This window comes from Camelus bactrianus, chromosome 2 (assembly GCF_048773025.1).
Source record: "Camelus bactrianus isolate YW-2024 breed Bactrian camel chromosome 2, ASM4877302v1, whole genome shotgun sequence".
NCBI classification, from domain to species: domain Eukaryota; kingdom Metazoa; phylum Chordata; class Mammalia; order Artiodactyla; family Camelidae; genus Camelus; species Camelus bactrianus.
The window spans coordinates 85325649-85343800 of record NC_133540.1 but is presented as its reverse complement, the minus strand read 5'-3'; the positions used below and the strand labels follow the sequence as shown (position 1 = coordinate 85343800).

At 38.9% G+C, this 18152-nt stretch overlaps 1 protein-coding gene and 1 long non-coding RNA gene across 8 annotated transcripts in view; one reads left to right on the top strand and one right to left on the bottom strand.

Annotated features, from left to right (window-relative positions):
* The window catches only part of RASSF6 (Ras association domain family member 6), a 48328-nt gene extending 42720 nt beyond the window's left edge, over positions 1-5608 (top strand). For 4 of the 5 annotated variants that reach the window (XM_010969345.3, XM_074345002.1, XM_010969344.3 and 1 more), the window contains 3 exons: positions 963-1081; positions 1182-1279; positions 1379-5608. In XM_010969345.3, coding sequence (XP_010967647.1) covers positions 963-1081; positions 1182-1279; positions 1379-1454 — 293 coding nt within the window. In that variant the 3' untranslated portion in view covers positions 1455-5608. The remainder of the gene's footprint in view (positions 1-962; positions 1082-1181; positions 1280-1378) is intronic. The other variant, XM_074345011.1, reaches the window with a different exon arrangement.
* Positions 5609-6741: 1133 nt separating this feature from the next.
* Positions 6742-18152, bottom strand: part of LOC105080385 (alpha-fetoprotein) — a 37805-nt gene continuing 26394 nt past the window's right edge. For all 3 annotated transcript variants that reach the window (XR_836353.3, XR_006719891.2, XR_006719890.2), the window contains 2 exons: positions 11730-11862; positions 6742-7811 (listed from right to left, as the gene is read on the bottom strand). This is a non-coding gene — a long non-coding RNA (alpha-fetoprotein). The remainder of the gene's footprint in view (positions 7812-11729; positions 11863-18152) is intronic.

Below are 18152 nucleotides of genomic sequence, written 5' to 3'. Positions count from 1 at the left end.
TCATATTTCACAGTTTCAGGGGAAGACAACCTAAGACTAAGGTATCTGAAAAGAGTTTACAACACAAAAAAATTTGCTTGTTAGCCAGGCGTTAATTCATGTGAACGGCGATCAGAGCCCTGGAGAATCTAGGTGGAAAGTTCTCAGGAATTGTTAGGCATTTAAGTTGTTGAGCTCTCTACATCTTTCTTTTTCTGTCTTCCCTTAGCATTCTAGCTCTTACTAGAGTCATCGTTACATACTATTTCTCCCTGATGGTGTTATTACTTTAGCACAGAGTCTGATGCATTGTAGGAGTGTTATATCTTCCTCAGTAGGGAGAAATGTGCAGAGCCTTGTGGTGGGGTCGAAAGGTTAGCAGCAGGACATTGGGAAGAGACTCTGGGGTGGGTGCTGGGAACGGAGAGTAAAAGAGAGATTAGAGAAACCCTAAGGCAATACTGAAATGAAATTTTTCAAAGCTTTAAAACTGAAAAAAAAAATGTAAATGTTAAATTGTAGAAATAGCTCAGGTTATAATTTAAGTGCCAGAATGAGCTGGAGATTGCCTAGAATAAAGTCATACATTTTGATACAGAGCGACTATAAGAAAATAAAAGCTGGATCTCCAAACACATACAAAATTAAAATCCTTATAAACTGAAAGCTTAAACACAAGAAATATATATATATATATATATATATATATATACATATATATATACTTTTTTTAAATTCTAAGTGTGTGTGTATATGTACATATACATATATATGTATTCATTCAGCAAGAAAAAGAAGTCCATTTTTAGTTCATTTCAAGGGTTTAATTTCAATTCAGTTTTTTGAGTGAGTGCCTCCTGTTGTATGTTCTTCTTAAATCTTTCAAAGTGAGATAAGGAAGCAAAATGAATGGACAAAGGATCTATCTTGTTTTTCTGTAGGATGGACTCCTGACTGTAGTTGGTCTTTTTTCTCATTTGCAGAGCAGAAGAGGCTGAAGAAGACAGACATTCCACTACTGCATAGACTCCTACAGGGGCCTTCCAAAGAGAATGCTCGCATTTTCCTCATGGATAAAGATGCAGAAGAAATTAGCAGCGATGTATGGATACCATCACCCTGAATCTGTCTTTGCTCCCTCCTGACTCAGCACCTCTCACACAAATGCTCTGCTTTTTGTTTTGTTTTGTTTTCCCTTTCAGGTGGCTCAGTACATTAATTTTCATTTTTCTCTCCTGGAATCCATCCTTCAAAGATTAAATGAAGAAGAGAAAAGAGAGATTCAAAGAACAATAGCAAAGTAAGTCAAGAGCTTGCATGTGGGCTGCTTGGTCCTTTAATAGGTTCAGCGCACAAAATGTATCCAATTTTTAATACTTTTTCTCCTTCTCATTTTCAGATTCAGTACAGAAAAGGCAATCATACTGAAATGTCTTCAAAGTAAAGGGGTAATAAAAACAGAAACAACAGTTTAGCAGTACACGTCACTTTTGCTAAAACTAACAAAATTGGAATGGTGTTACTATTTGAGTGCATAAATTCTATGCTTGCATTCATACAAATACATATAAACTCGAATCTGTAGAAAACTGAATGTCAAAAAAACCTGTCTCTCTTTGAAGTGATGAGGTTGACTAGGGTTCACAGTTGGACTGAAAGGAACTTGAATTTAGTTTCAGTAACTGAAATAAGCTTGGATACTATGTATTCCAAACAAGTTTTTATAGTGAAACCCTCAATGAACTCAAATTTCAATGGCATCTTCAGGTAGCACGCAGCTTAGACTTCTTTTAGCTTCAACTGTCAAGAGAACTAAAATATCATCGACCGACTCTTGAAAGCAATTCAGAAGTAAAAGCTGCCAGCTCTTGAGATAAAAAAAAGCAGCCCCCTCACCTCACCAAGGAATCTGGTGGTGATGGTGTTTCACAGCTCCTTGAAAACTCTAGCCTTTTCATAAAATCTAGGGCTTTCTTTATGTGGGTAGGTGACTTTGGGTTATCTGTAACATCAGAGCTGTCTATCTTTTGGGATGGAAAAGACTATGGCTCTTGTTAAGAAATCTAAATTGTAATTTTCTCAACCTGAGCCTTTCTTTTTTTTCCTCTGTTCTACTGATGACTTTCAAAACTGCCTTTAAGCTTTTTTTTTTTTTTGTCAGTTGAAGTAGTTTTCTTTTTTTTTTTTTCCCCAAATAAACATACCTCAGAGATTTACTGTGTCTCATCAGCTAGTCTAAGACGTGGCCCATAATAACCATTTGTTGCTGAATGCATGCAGGTGATGCCGAGCTGTGGTAACTGAAGATAGGCAGGGAATCTGGAGCTTGGCCCTTTCCCTCCAAGGCAACTCATTCTACAAGACAGCGTTCAAGGTACTTCAAGTCTGCTTAGCCAATCTGAAAAAGCACTGAGAATGCCACCAGTCATCATCTACTTCCTTATTTATGAGCTCTATATTAAAATGGAGTTTTATGCATCTTTCTTCCACTCTCAAAACTATTTCCACTTGCATTCCTCATAAGCCTTGGGTTAAATTGATTGCATTACACATACCACAAGGCATAAGGTTGTAGGCAATAAATCTAGTTGGAAGATCAATTATCAAAATATGAAACATGTTTAAGACAAAGGCATCACTTCTCAGGGTCACCTAAACCTAAGCCGGATGAAAGTAAAAGTATGCTATGGCCTTTTCAGTCCTAGGAAATCTTCTTTCTTGAGTGAAACAGAAGTTTGCATCTTTATTCTGCCATCTATCAGTTAATAAGAAAGTAATCTCATCTAGCTAAAATAAGGCAAATGTAATAGTTAAAATTCATTAAACTTACTTAAAGTAGTGTCAAATATCTGCCACAAACATGACAAAAGATTCATCTTTAACATGTTGAAAGTCTACAAAAGAAAAATACTAAGTCTGGAAAGAAAAAAATTTTAAAATAAATAAGACAGATGACATGAAAAGTAAAATCACAGAAGAAATGCAAATGGCTACTAAGTATGTGAAAAAAAGTTGTATCTTAATCGTGATCAGTTATATTAGTCCTTGTCTAATCAGGAGATAGAAACCACACAGTCATTTAAATAGGGGAAGTTTAACATAAGGAATTATTTAGCTGTGATGATAGGAGAGTAACTGTAAAGATGGAAAGAGACCGTTAAAGGGCACCCTAAGGCTAAGGGAAGAATACCCAGCAAAGGAAAAGCTTGGGGAGGGGCTCAGAATTCACCGGAGAAGCCGCGGTTGCAGCCCACTGGAGGGAGGCGGCCCCCGCCGGTTGCCCAGGACACAGCAGGGCCACAGTTATAGGACAAGCAGGAACAACAGGGGTCAGGGCCAGGTGGGCAGGTGCGCAGCGGGGCTTGGGGCTTCTCTGCAGGCACAAGGCCCAGATCACGTAGTGTCTGTGTCTGAAGGTCTGCAAGAAACAAAGCCTGGGGGCACAGGTCAGCCGAGGCTGAAGGGAAGGCACACAGGTGGAGTCAGGGGTGCTGCTGCCCATGTCGCGAGGCCTGGGATCTGCAGGGGCCTCCTTTGCAGGGACCTAGTACAACTCTGTGTAGGCCTTAGGCTGTGGCATCTTTGAGGCTGCATGGGACAAAGGTCAGGCAGGTGGCTTATCAGATGTCCAGCCCCACAGGGCCCTCTCTGGGAGCATGCACCAAGTTGAGAAGGTGTGGAGACAAATGATCTGAGCCAGGGCGCAGACCTGCAATGGGGCTCCAGGCTGTGCCACCACAAACAAAATCGAAAGCTGGAAAAGGGGTTGGAGGAACAAACACTAAAGAAAGCTGCACCCTACAGGCAACTAGCACTGGAGAAACCACTCTGGGCAGAGCAGTAGAGGAAGAAAATCAGCTTCCCAGTGAACCTAGCCAGCCAGCTCCTAGGAACTGGGAAAGAGCAACCACCTCCCGCAGTGTTTCTCCAGCGCCCTCTACCGACAAAGCATGACATGTAAACTGCAAGGAAAACGTTTAAAGGCTCCACATCCGTTTTCACAAAGCCAACAGCAAAGAGTAAATTTGGAGCAGAGAGGCAATAAAATAACTGGCCTGTTAACAAAACACAAAGTAAATAAAACTGAAATATACTGTTCTGTCTACTAGACAAGATTAAGAAATGATAATATTAAATACTCAACGAATTGCATTGAGATGGGCAATTAAACTACTGGTAGAAATACAAATGGATATAATTTTCCTTGAAAGCAGTTTAGTAAATTCAGCCTACAATTCTACTTGTAGGATCTTACATGGAAATAATCAGATATACAAAGACACTATGTAAAGATCATTATTTACTGTGATTAAAGGAAGTAAATAGCCTAATGTTTAAAAATAGAAAAAAAAAAAAAAAGATTAAAGGAAAGAAACATTTACCCGTAGAGTATTATGCAGCCCTTAGGATTATTGTCTAATAAATTTTAATTATAAAAGTAAATTCTGCTTATGTATCTAGGTAAGAATATATACACAAATATTCAATAATTATCCATAAGATATATAGATATATTTATATGTGTGTGCATAATATCACTTGTACATACACCCTACCAACCAAAACCAAGTGTGTTTATGTCTGGTTTGTAGAATTATGGGTGATTCATGTTTTGTATTTTTTCTATACTTAACTAAATATTCTATAATGAACATGTATTACTTTTTAAACCAGAAAATAGAAAATTTATGATTAAAAGAGGAAAGCAGAAGTGACAGAGTGTGACTTTGGACTAGATCATAAAAGTCCTTGTGTCCTCCTTGCTTGCTCTCTTGGATTGTCTGCTGTGGGGAAAGCCAACTGCCACATCCAGAGCAGCCTTGGGGAAAGGCCTGTATAACAGCAACTGAGGCCTGCCAAAAGCCAACTAGAAACTGAGGCTTCCCATCTGTAACTGTGTAAGTGGGCCAGCTGCTAGCCCCAGTCAAGCCTTCAGATGACTGCAGCCTGTCTAATAGCTTGACTGCAACCTCATGAGAGACCTTGAGCCAGAAAACCCAGCTAAGCTGCTCCTGAATTCCTGACCCTCCCAAAATGTGTGAGATAAGAGATGTTTAAAAGAAGGAGGAGGAGGAGGAGGAAGAGGAGAAGGGGGAGAAGGAGAAGGAGAAGGAGTGGGAAGAGGAGGATGCGGAGGGAGGAAGAGGAGGAGAAGAAATGTTTGTTATAACATGCTGCTACATTTTAGGATAATTTGTTACACAGCAATAGGTAACTGATATAATTTCTGAGACAAATCTGCTCACTTCAGAGTCATCTTTGCATAATACAAGAAAATAAACTTTGTCACAAAGCCATTCATCTTTGTTTTAGGTGGTCCAAATATTTCACTACCAGTTACATACTAGTTCAAATTGTAGATAATATGTTATATTTATTAATGGTAGAAGATCTGTCACTTCATCTTTGTGTACTTCGCCAAACTTAATATTGTGTCTTGTGTATGGGTTGTGCTCGATAAAAATCAGTTTGAATAAAGGACTGAATGAGTTAGTGAATCAATGAATAAAAGAATGAGCAAATAAATTATCTGTAATATTTTCATAAAATCCCCTGTATATATCTCCTTTTTCACAAATCTGATCCAGTTGCTAAATAAATAGAGAATCTTTCGTATAGTTTTCCTTGATATGGTGGTGTATTTTGTTATCTCGAGACTGTATGTACTATTCAGTTAGGCAGTGCTACTATGGAATTTTGTTTAGGGCTGTTCAGGTTGGCTTCAAGAACTGAAGGGGAAAGAAGTCCATTTGCAAGGCAGTCGATGAAGTGGAAAAGACGGCAGATGTATCTATTGTATTGAGATATCTACATGTGAAAGGAAAGAAAGGAATAGGATGCAATTCGAGAGGGCAAAACCCCTCAGCAGCATCCATTTATCTTTTAAATAACAGCTAACCTATTAGATTGAGCCACTTGAAATTGTCCATGTTTGACCTATAAAGGCAGCATTTTCACATCGTCCAAACTAACAGCACTTACTACTTGCCAAGCACTATTTAAGTGCCTTACATAGATCAACTCACATAACGTCCATTACACTCCCATGAGAAATTAGTCTTTCAACCCAATTTTAAAGCTGAAGAAAGTAAGCTGTGGAGAGGTGAGGAGATTGGTTTTACTCTTTAGTAGAAGAGGGAGGTAGGATTTGAATCTACAGCTTCAGAATCCACATTCTTAACCACTAGAATATATATAATACTCTAAACTACACACCCTCCAATGGCATTCTATCTGTGTCTTCATTTATAAAATAGGATTAATAGTACCTACTTCACTAGAAGTTGTAGGAGTTATAGGAATAATACGTTTTAAGGCTGACACTTTGCACATAAGAAGTGTGTGATAAATACTAGCTGTTATAACTAAACTATAATATGTACCCACCCAGCATCCTAGCCTCGTCTTTCACTGTCTTACTGCCCACAAGTACTTCATTCTTGTCTTAAAACCCACCAAACTGAATCACTGACCGTTCACTTTCCACTCTACCACATCTATCTGTTAAAGCCATGCGCATTTTCTAGTTATTGGCCAAGGCCCCTCCTTCCATAAACTTTGCTGGTCTCTGTGGCGATGTGTGATCTCACATTCCTGTGTACCTCATTATCAGTTAGCCTCGCTCTGACACTGGAAATGTGAAAGCTGCCCATTATTACAATTCATTATGTGTTTATATCTTATACAAATTATTTAGTGATCTGGTCATGTCATATTCATATTATTCCCTGCAACACCCAGCACAGTGCATCGAACACAATAGATACTTCAATGTTTATTAGATTTAATTTGCAATGCACGCATGTTGAAATTACCAGAATGAGAAAAAAGCTGAAATCAAGAGCACTCTAATGAGAATTAAATATTTTCTCTAATCAAAATCATTTACTTAGCAAGCACTAGAATCACTGCTTATTTTTACTTCATTACACACACACACACACACACACACACACACACACACACACACACACACAAATCTGGAAAAATAAATCCAAGTAAGTCCTTTATGTTATTTATGCCAGGGTTTCCAGGGAAAAGACTCCTATGGCAAATCATTACCGAAAGCTCAACTTATACACATATTAGAGCCTCTTGATGACAATGTCAGCATCACATATTTAGGGTACAGATGAACGGGAATAGAGTTATGAAAGTAAACTTATTATTTATATATTTTTTCCACATTCTTTTCCATTATGATTTATTACAGGATATTGAATATAGTTCCCTGTGGTATACAGTAGGTCCTTGTTGTTTATTTTATAGTAGTGTATATCTATCTGCTAATCCCAAACACCTGATTTATCCCTCCCCCACCCCCTTGCCCCTTTGGTAACTTTATTATAAAACACATTCAGTTCATCAATAATCATTTTCAGTAGTGGTATAGATAGAAACCCTAAGTGGCACTTTGGGTCTTTTCACTCTGGAAATCCAGCAGCCAGGTCCCAGGTCAATGTGGCAGCCCATTATATCCACCTGAGGGTTTTGAGAGGCCCCTTGATTTCATATTTCTGTTGTTGCTTTTGAGAAGTAGAAAGCTTATGGGGAGAAAGGAGGGATGAAAATGGATTGAATGAGTGTTACAATAAGAAGATTTCTCTGCCGAGTAGGAAAGGAGATATTTAGTGCAGAGTAGCTAGTGCTCTTGAGTAACACAGGGGAACAGATGAAAAATGATGTTGTTGATTCTTCTTTTGAATATTAGATGTGCATTTCATTAGTCATGAGAAACAAAATGCAGTTCTCAGCAAAGATCCTACATGGACATTTTCTGGTATCATTTAGCCTCCCAAAAGAGACCAGCACTTTTCAATCAGTTTGGACCCCTGAAAAAAAAGCAAATAAGGACATCTGTGAGAAAACACCAAAACAGCTCTGGTTCCTGAACAGAAAGTCTTTAAGGCTTCCCTGTTGCATGGACTCTGATACACCTGCTTGTCAAGGTCTTAGAATCTCTCACAGGCCTCGTGCCTTGGCTTAAGGACTTAACTAACCGCAATGCTTCATCTACTTTCAAGACCTCAGGTTTGGAATAAGTAAAAATTTGCTTCCTCCTCACAGAAATATGCGGCTCTTTTGTTGCAGGGTAAAAACAAACAATCAACACCAGCTTTTTGCTGCATTTTAATACAGCTCTAAGCTAATCCCAGGCCAAATCACCACACATGCATGTACAGGAACTCAAGAGGAACATCACCACTAAAACTGATCAGAGTACCTCCACCGCCTTCATGTACACTGGTATAGACCTTGACATCGAGTCCAAGCCCTTTCCCCAATTTGTACCTGACTGGTCTGGTCTGTATTCAAGTAAAAAGCATTTGTGGAAGCCCAAGCAGATAAAAGCGGAATTTCTAGCTAAATGGGGATAGGAACCCTAGAACTCCACTGCTAAGACATGAACACACACACACACACACACACACACACACACACACACACACACACACAGGAGAGATGACTTATACTCCCAAGAGTCTCTAGGATCCTGTTGAAAAAGGTTAGAAGTCTAGCAATTCAGTTCTTCTTCCCAGTCTCAAACAGCACCACACTTAAATTGTCTAGGAAGACTGAAGTCATTTTACTTCTGGAGTTTAGGTATCCTTCCTTCCATGGTAACCCATGACTTTTTACATCAATGTTCATGGGAAAATTTCCAATAAGGCTAACCTCAAAATTCTCATATTCTACCTTGTTCATTTTCTTCAAACCTAATTATAGTGTAGGAGGTAATATTTCTCCTTATCAGTCCTTCCTGACTTCATTTATTCCATTATTCCTTGGTAAATTTTTAATGTTATAATAACAAATGCTGGGGTTTGGGGTGGAATTTTCTGGTAAAGATGAGGTAGAAGGAAGGGATCTGAGGAATGCCCTGTGTGAAATGAGAAGTGATGATAACTCCACATCTTGAGGCAGGGCCCAAGCAAGATTTTGAAATGTAAAACATGGACTCATATGATGGAATGCAGAGAAGAGAGAAAAGTAAGAGGAAATATTTTCTTTACACTGAGACCAAATTAGCCACCTTTTGATTCCCTATAATCTTGGACATGTTGGGAGACTGCTAACATGTCACCCATCCTAAGACTTTGCAATACACATTACCAGTCTATTTCTCCGTATCTTGTGACAAGCTTTTCAGTTCTTTTTCCATTCTAGATACTGCTGCATCTAACAGTTTGCCAGCATCCTTTTAAAATGTATCATCTGTCAACTCTTTTAAAATCCCAGTTCAATAACAGCAAAAAATACCAAAAAAGAATAAAGCCTATTGATGCTAAAAAGGAAAAAAGCCATCATCAATGTAAGAGATATTGGTGAATTTCTGAAAAAGAAAAGCCATTGGGATGATACCAATCAATGTATCAAAATGCAGACATAGGAGCTCAGAGTAGTACCATGAAGAGATGTGCCAGCAGTAACATACCAGAAAGTCATTGATTTCTAAGCTGCTTTGGTTCTTATCTGCTGCTCAGACTATTTTTCGAACTTCCTAGAGACTTCTGAAGTCACTACTGTTCTTTCAATGAACTAATTTTTACTTAGGTTTCCCAAAATTTGATCCTACTATTTATATACTCTGTAAGTGACTGGTCATATTTTAAGAAGCTATTAAAGTAATGATGGTAATCACCAGGAGTACTAAAAGTGAAAACTTAAAATTGCTTGCCTTATAGGAATAGGAAATGTACCCCTGTTCCTCTTTTAGAACTTTTGCCTTGCTCATATATTACTTGCATAATTTGTAAAACTTGTATAATGCATCATAAGAAATTAAACACAGTATCCCAGAATGACCTGATCCATATGATTGTGATTATCACATTGCTTAATCTGAACCTTGTTTTTTCCCCAGAAGTGCATCCCAGGATTGCAGTAGCTTTGATAGCAGACCCACCAAGTCGTAAGTATAGGCTACTTAAACCAACAGGTCTTTTCACATGAACTTCTGTCAAGTCACGTCTGAAAGCAGAACTTAGTGTTTTTGTTGGTAAATTTCATGTACTATTTTCAAAACATCATTTCAACCCTGCCCAAATTTCTGCTAATTCTTGTTAACTTTCTTCTATGTTATGTTCTGTTAGCTGATGGATAAATACCTCAGGTTATAATTATCATTCCCTGCTGACCTGGAGGAGAGAATTTTTGTGAGTAGAATTTTCTCCTTTAAACTGCTGATGCCTACAATTCACATCATTATTTCATGAAATGCGAGATTCGTTTTCTTTGGGAAGTTCAAATTCACTTTGCATGACTGAGTTTCTTATTTTATTCCTTCTCTTTTGGTCCATTCTTATTCTTGCCAGCATTCCCACATTTACTTTGGTTCACCTTTTTTCTTCTTAGAACGTTCCTGCATTCTGGTTTACCTCTCAAAATATGTCTTCCATCTTGTCTAAAAATGTGTTATGCTCCCACTAGCCACAACTAGAAAGGTAATCTTTAAACCTGCCCACTTTCTCTTTTAACAGGCAGAACAGGTTCACATAGTTGACTATTATAATCTCAGAAAGGAAAACAAACAAGATTCCTGTAGATCCCTGGAGCAGTTAGTCTAACTTTGGAACATCTACACACTGCTAATTGGCTAAGTCTCTTCGCTTCTGCTAGTGATGAAATAGTTCAAACCAAGAAGCATTCACACTCAAGAGCAAGAACAGGTTAAGAAAACTCCCTTAGGAATTCTCAGGCATAGGCCCTCCTGCAAAAGTGCTTATCTGTGTGGATATGAGGTTGTTACTCAGGTAGAGATATATTTTCTGAATGCTTTACAAAAAGTAAAAAGGCTTTGAAATAAATAAATGGAATAAATAATAAATAAATACACAAAATAAATCTATTTTGTGTATCAGCTGGTCTGGTAGCCTGTTTTAACTATAGGGGTGCCTTTTATTTTATTTTATTTTATTTTATTTTATTAACTATACACCTGAATTCTTCTACTTAGATACTATTACCTACTGTATATCCAAGTTTCTGCCTCTCAAGTCATGTCTCTGGGACAGTGGTCAAACCCAGGTCCCCTCCATGAATTTTCTGTGCTACAGAATAATGGTGAGATTACCATGATACTCTGAGAAATTTAAGTCACACAACGTTATCACTCTGTGAAAAATCACTTGCTTGTTAACTATATGCAATTAGGTTAATTACAGAAAACAGTCTCCTGGTGGTCAGTTTGGTGTGTGTGCACAGATAGACACTTTTTTTCTGGCCATTGTTCTTTTCTGTTTCTATTCTTCTATCGCTATTCTGACGATCTGCCACTAAGAAAATGAAATCTTTTTACCTGGTTCCTTAGCTAAGCTCCAAACTACATTTGGTGACTCTTCTTGATTATACTTCCAGAAATTTCTAGAACAAAGCTCCAGTTGGCCTATGTGGGTCTTTAAACTGTTAGTGCTTTAAAATTTCTCTATATTTACAATGACCAAAATCTTCAAACCATCCTTCTTCCTCCCACCCCCAACCCTGAACATCCCAGTCCATCTTGTGTCGTGACTCTTGTGTTCATATATATTTGTGTCTAACATGCCTAGTTCCCTCAAGTGGACATAAATGTTAACATATGTTAAAACCAAATATGGTCAATTGCACCAATCCACTTAGACTGATTTTCTCCTAATTCACTCATGATTGGAATGGAGAAGGGTTTTGTTTTTTGTTTGTTTGTTTGTTTGTTTGTTTTACTTTAATAAACCCTACCAGAGCTAAGAGAATAGACATGGAAACAGGGTTACCTCTTCTTGGAAACACATTTCACTTTTCTCTGCTTGGCAGCACATCTCCACCAGGTGAGCGAAATCCACAAGAATTGGCTGGAACTGCATCTCTGCTGCACGTAGTTTCTGCTTCACAAGGTTGCTGAGGAGCCTGAATCAGAAATGAGTGGCAAAGTACAAGCACTCCCTGAGTTCTGGAAGGCCAGCCTGCAAACCTGCCTTACTTATCGAAAGCTGCACACCACCCACACATTTGCATAGCTCTCCCTCTTAAGTTTGGAGGCCCTGAAAATGCCCTGATGTTTTCATAGTTTTCACAATGTCTGTCTCCATGTTTTAGTCAACATCTTTTTCTTCAAGCACATCTCATCAACATACTTATTATAGGAGACTTAGTTATCTTCATGTAATTATTACTAGGGTAAACTTTTTTCTATTTTTATTGCATTGAATGGTACATAGGTTATACAGCAAATTAGTTTTTCCTGTAATATTTTTTTATGAACAACATTTATTCTAACAACTAACTTTCTAAGAAATATTCCAAGTATAACACACCTGGAAGTTGGGGGCCCCTTATATGTTATTAATGATAAAACCAATGAACTAATTTGAAACTTTAATGGCTTGACAGTCATCTCAGATTTCCCTCACAGAATGAGTTTCCCCCACAACTATATGAACATCACTGTTTCAACCACTTTGACTATTCAAAATTGTAGCCTGGCTTCTGTCTATTTAATAAAATGGTATTCCAAATCTCCCAATGTTGTCTTTATCTCTCTCTCTCTCTCTCTCTCTCTTTGTTTTTACTACTTTATACCAAGAGAGATTTAACTAAAAAGAAAACAAAGAATGAAGAGTGAGGAAAATGTACATTAATAGATATTATATTTTACTGCTTACTTAAAACCTTTGCTTATTCTTCATTTTCAAACTCATATTGATAAAACCTGTTGGCCCCATTTGTACTTAAACAGACATAAAAGAAAACATCTCAGACTCTAAGTAGACATTTCTACAACACTCTAAACCAGGGATCCACAAATATTTTAGGCTGAGTTGCTTAACTCCTGAACTGAGATGCCAGCCACCCTTTGCTGCCCGGCAGTGGCCAACAGTGAAACCCCCAGCAGGTATGTGGCACCAGCACCTACACTGGACAGAGTGAGCTGGGTCACAGACAGGGCAGGCAGGGGCTGGTAGGGAAGCCAGGGACAGCAGAGGCGCAAACACAGCCCTCTGCAAATCCCAGGCCCGGCCTATTCAAGCAATGCTCACAAGACCTGCCTAAGCAGCCCTGGCCACATGGACATAGAGTCCTGATCCCATCTAAACAATGAAAAATACATCCAGCACCATCTGCCAAAGAAAAAGAATATTAAAAGGAATATAGACGTATATATTTACATTTAACCGAATCATTATGCTGTATATCAGAAATTAACACAACATTGTCAATCAACTATACTTAAAAGAAAAAAATATATATCCAGTAACACTGTAGCCCCTGGACATGCCTCTCTGAACTTCCCATTTCAGCTCCACCTTCTCCCACCCCCACGCCAACCCTGCCTTGAGGATGGACAAAGCAGAAGCAGCAGCGTGACTAAAAAGAATAAGGAAGCAGAAGCCAATTTTTTTTTTCTAGAAACTACCACAACGATGAGGCGGGTTTGAGAAGCTTGTAGTCACTGTATCCTCTGAGCACTAGCAAGACAGAGTCAAAGAAGCTAAAAGATTTTAATTAACTCCACATTTGCCCCTAATTCTAAGTCCTGGGAATCTAGAAGAATATCAGAAAGGAGACAAAGACAAATGTACAAAAACATTCGTTGTCATCATTTATGATAGTTAGAAATTGAAGACAAGTCTCATGCCCAGCAATATGGAGAGGTTAAATTCGCTGTGGTACCCATAGAATGGAATAGTAGAGAGCAATTAAAATGCTGTTTCAAAGAATAATTAGTGACAAAAATGCATATATTATAATTTTAAAACTACATTAAAAATAATGATAACAGCCAACATCTTTTGAGTATGTTGATATGTACTATGTTTCAGACAATGTGCTGATAATTTATAAATGTTACCTCATGCAATGGTCTCTGTTACCTCTTTAACAAGGCTCTATGTCATCTCCACTTTGCATTTGTAACAGTGGTTTCAACTCCTTGAAAATAATATAAATCTGGGTGTACATTACAAGCCAGTGAGGGGAGCCTCTCTCCCGGAAGGCAGGAGGATTGGGAACTATTTGTGAGAATTCATCCTGAGACAAGAAGGGTCACAGATTTCCACTCAGTAAGAAAGACCTGGTCACTGGAAGACGGGAGTAACTCAGTGGTTCCCCAGCTGGGCCTCCATTGCTCATTTCTGAGCTATAGGGCATCAGGATAATTCTTAGAAAGAGGGCTGTAAGAGTACTTTCATTCAAGTCCTGCACACCACGGACACAAGCAGCACTGCCACGGCACCTGCCAAACGTGCACCATCCTGGGACTTGGGGGAAGGTATTATTTTTTCTTACAACAAAACATAAAGCAGCTTTGTCATTTCAAGGGACAACAGGAGACAACAGTACCTGGAGGGCATGGCTGTTCCCAGGGGCACACGAGTGATGCCAGGCAAAGCACACGGGAGAATCCCTGGTGGGTGGGAGGGGGCAGAGAGTTTCGTAAGCTCATCCCTGAGGATTCTGGGGACAACTGCTGGCACTGAAATTTTGTATCATCAGGTAGTATCAAGAGTGTGCCAAACTTGCATTATTACATATTAGAACCACAGTCTGATGGACGGGGCAATTGTGGGAGTGTGCACTTGGGTACATACCTGACACTGTTTATTCCTTACTATGCATATAGTTATAATGAGTATCTCTGCAGTGTTAGAATAAAAGCGTTATGATTTTCTTCTCTCTCCTGTATTTTCAAAATGTTCTGCAATGGTTATGTGTTACTTTAAAAATAAAATGAATCAATCTTTTAAAAAGAAATAAAATAGGATAAGCACTCTATTTCTTAATCCAACTATGCTGTACACATTCAATCTTCCAGTTAGATTTAAATTTAAATCCCACTTGAAAGAAAACACTGTACTTGCTTTTGTCTCTATATAATTCAAGTGTGTATGGTTATGTCTGATATATAGTCAAAACAGTTGATATTATCTTTGAATAATAATTATCAATTTTTAACAAATTAATTATTCAAAGTGAGAAATACAGGCTACTTCCCATCAGAATTTTGGTGGATTTCTGTCTCAGAATATATTTTTCTACAAAAACAGCACAGGGTAGCTTCAGGCGCAGGTTATGGAAACTAATAATCATGAGCAGCTACACAGTGAGATTACCCGACTTCCCAGCACCCACTGGGGCTTCCGTGGTCTGACTTAGGGGATTCAGCACCAAAAGTGGCCCAAGCTGGTACAGGAGGTGGGCAAGGTTGCTGTCAGTTCATGCAAAATCTGGGCTTCCCTTCCAACGTCATACAGAGGGCACAGACTTTTAAGTCAAACTTACTTTGGCTCAAGTTATGTCCTCCATTCACTAACTTGTTTGTGTGATGGTAGGTGAGATACTGAACCTCTCTGATCCTCATCCTTAAAAGGAAAATTTAAACACCTACACTGCAAGGCTTTTGTGAGGACCAAAAACAATACTATATTAAAAGGCTGAGTATAGTAACTAGCATACTGAAGACAATAAATAGTGGCAAAGAAAATATGAATAATTAAATTATTTCATCAGATTATAACAAAGATAATGAATAATTATAATAATAGCCCAACTTGGAGCTTGCTTCCATTTCAAATTATTGGTTGCTCCTACCCATGGTCTCCCTTCTCCTTGACCTCCACAATAAATGGTGCATTGTCACAGCTTTTTTCCTACTTATTCATTTATTCATTCAACAACTAACTGATAAGCATTTTTATAATTTCCATAAGGATTTGAGCTGTCAATTTAACAATAATAGAGAAACCTAAAGGAGGAGGTGGGAAGGCTCCCTCATATATATTCTTCTCATTTCTCACAAGCTTTGGGATGCCACGTGCCTTCTTGGCTTGGCCCCTCCCAAGCCCTCTAGTCTCGCCCAAGAGTTTCTCTCCCCTCTCTCACCGAAGCCTCAGTCACAAGAACTGCTTTCCTCTGTCCTGCTGGGTCAGCTGGTTTCTGAATGCACTTCCCCAGAGGGACCAGTAGAGGGGAGACGAGCATGACTGCTGAGTTTCCAGATCAGCCAGCATTTGCTTATTTAAACAAGGAGAAACACTCCCATTGTATTGAGATAGGCAAGGGAAAAAAAAAAAAAAAGGTTCCCATTATGAGAAGGCAGGTCTGGGAATGAGATTCAAAACAAGGATTCCAGCATGCCATGTTACTTCTCCTTGACACTCCAGACTTAAAGGCTACTTTTTCTACAACTGGGGACTCTGCTACTTGGAAGCTGGACCCCCTGCCACAACAATAACTTGTCACATACTTATGATCTGAGTTACCTCTCCTGCTCGTATCCTCCCTCCTCCACCCTGATCTCTCTACCTATCAACCTGACTGCTATTTTAAGGTATTTTCCCTAATTCTATTTATATTTTTCCTAATTCTATGTAGTTTTACATTTTTAATTTACCTTTTCAAATCTTAAGTCCTATTTTTAATACTCAATACCATGAAGTTGTTTTCAGGTTTTCATTTCTATGATATTAATCTTTCCTTTTCATTACATTTATCCACCATTTCATTTAAAGCACATTCTGGTCTTTATATTGTCTTAAATCTTAACATTTCAACTCAGTATTTTTCTTAATTGGATTTTAAATCCTTTTCCTTTGAACTTCTATTTTCTTTTTATTTTCTCTACCTTATTCCATAACTTTATTTCTACCTTCTCTTTGTAATCCTGCTGAATTGTATTCTTCCCCTCTCGGAGCCCCTTCACTAGTTTTTTTTTTTCCTTTGTGTGTGTGTTGATTTATGCTATGATGGTCCACCAGCTCTATACAGGGGTGAAAGGCATGGAGAGAGCCCCTACCACTGTCCCAGAAAGTTGATGGGTTTTCTCAAATGTGGCCTTTGACTCCCTGTATGTACGCTCCCGGAATATTCCAGAAATCTCTACATTAGCTGTCTCTTTGCCACTGTTTTCTCCATACAAAAAACACAGTGAAGTCAGCAGAACAAGGCCACTTCCTAATATTTCACACTTTTTTATAATCTAGCCCTTATGTGAAGAGTTCCTCATGTTTTAAAAATTATAAGCAGCATTATAATTCCTTGATGAGGGCACACTAACAACTCCATGTTGGTAATTAAGCACATGTGCTTTGAGCCAGATGGCCTGGGTGCAGCTTCCAGCTCAACAACCTATTGACCTGCTCCATGATTTCACACCAGGTCTTCCTGCCTTCTTGGCCTCAGTGTCCTCACGATGAAAATGGGGTCATAATATTACCGACCTCATAAATCTGAGGTAAGGATTTGACATACATGAAGGCTACCTATCCATGCCAGAGGATTTCCTCAAGAGAAAGCAAAGCCTGAACTCTAGAGGTAAGATTGACTTCTTCCTCCTTATATTCTCACAGCAAGCCTGGCCTAAGAAAGAATGGCTAACTAAGTGTTACAGTGGTCTTTGGATACTTACTGGAAAGTTTGAAAGTCTAGTTTGTGATCAGCTCACTTTGGGAACTGAAGACAGGACTTCAGGGGTCAGCTGGCTTATGAATTTTAAGTACTGTGATAAAACAGAACCAGTGCCAACCTTGTGCTTACCAACCATGAGAATGTGTTCATTCCCAAGGCAACAAAACCTTTGCCTCACTTGGCAAGATGATATTGTTGGACTAATAATATTTAGACCCTGCAAGAGCAAGTCTTAGAGTAAACAAGTTGATTAGAAATAAGTTACCTCTTCTAATGATCTTGAGGGAGAAGGAGCTCTGAGGACCCTGGTCTGCTTTCCTTTGAGGAAAGATCAGAGGCTTGTGAGGAGGGCGGGAAGCATGGCTGGGCACTCTAGGGGAACTGCCCCACTGCCAGGAGGGGGCATGCTTTCAATCCAGCCTATTGATTCAGGGTAACCAGAGTTGCACCCTTTGGTTTTTCCTAAAATAGTCACCCTCAGTCAGTTCCAAATGGGGCCTCTAACATTGCCTCCATTATCAGCAGAATCTATTCCAAGGGAAAATGCCTGGACCATGGCAATATCTTGGGTCCAGGCTTAGGAGTGGGGTTGGGGTGAAAAGATGGTTGATGCTGCTAAGAAAGTCATTTCTCTGTGTGCAGCAGCAGACAAGTAGCCTCCTTTCTAACACCTAATAGAAAGTGTTCCATTCAATCCATCTATGTGAGTGGGATCGGGAGAATCAGGGAAAATGCCAACCACTTGTAAGATCTTAATCACGGGATGTTCTGAGAAGCCAAGGCAAGACCAGCTG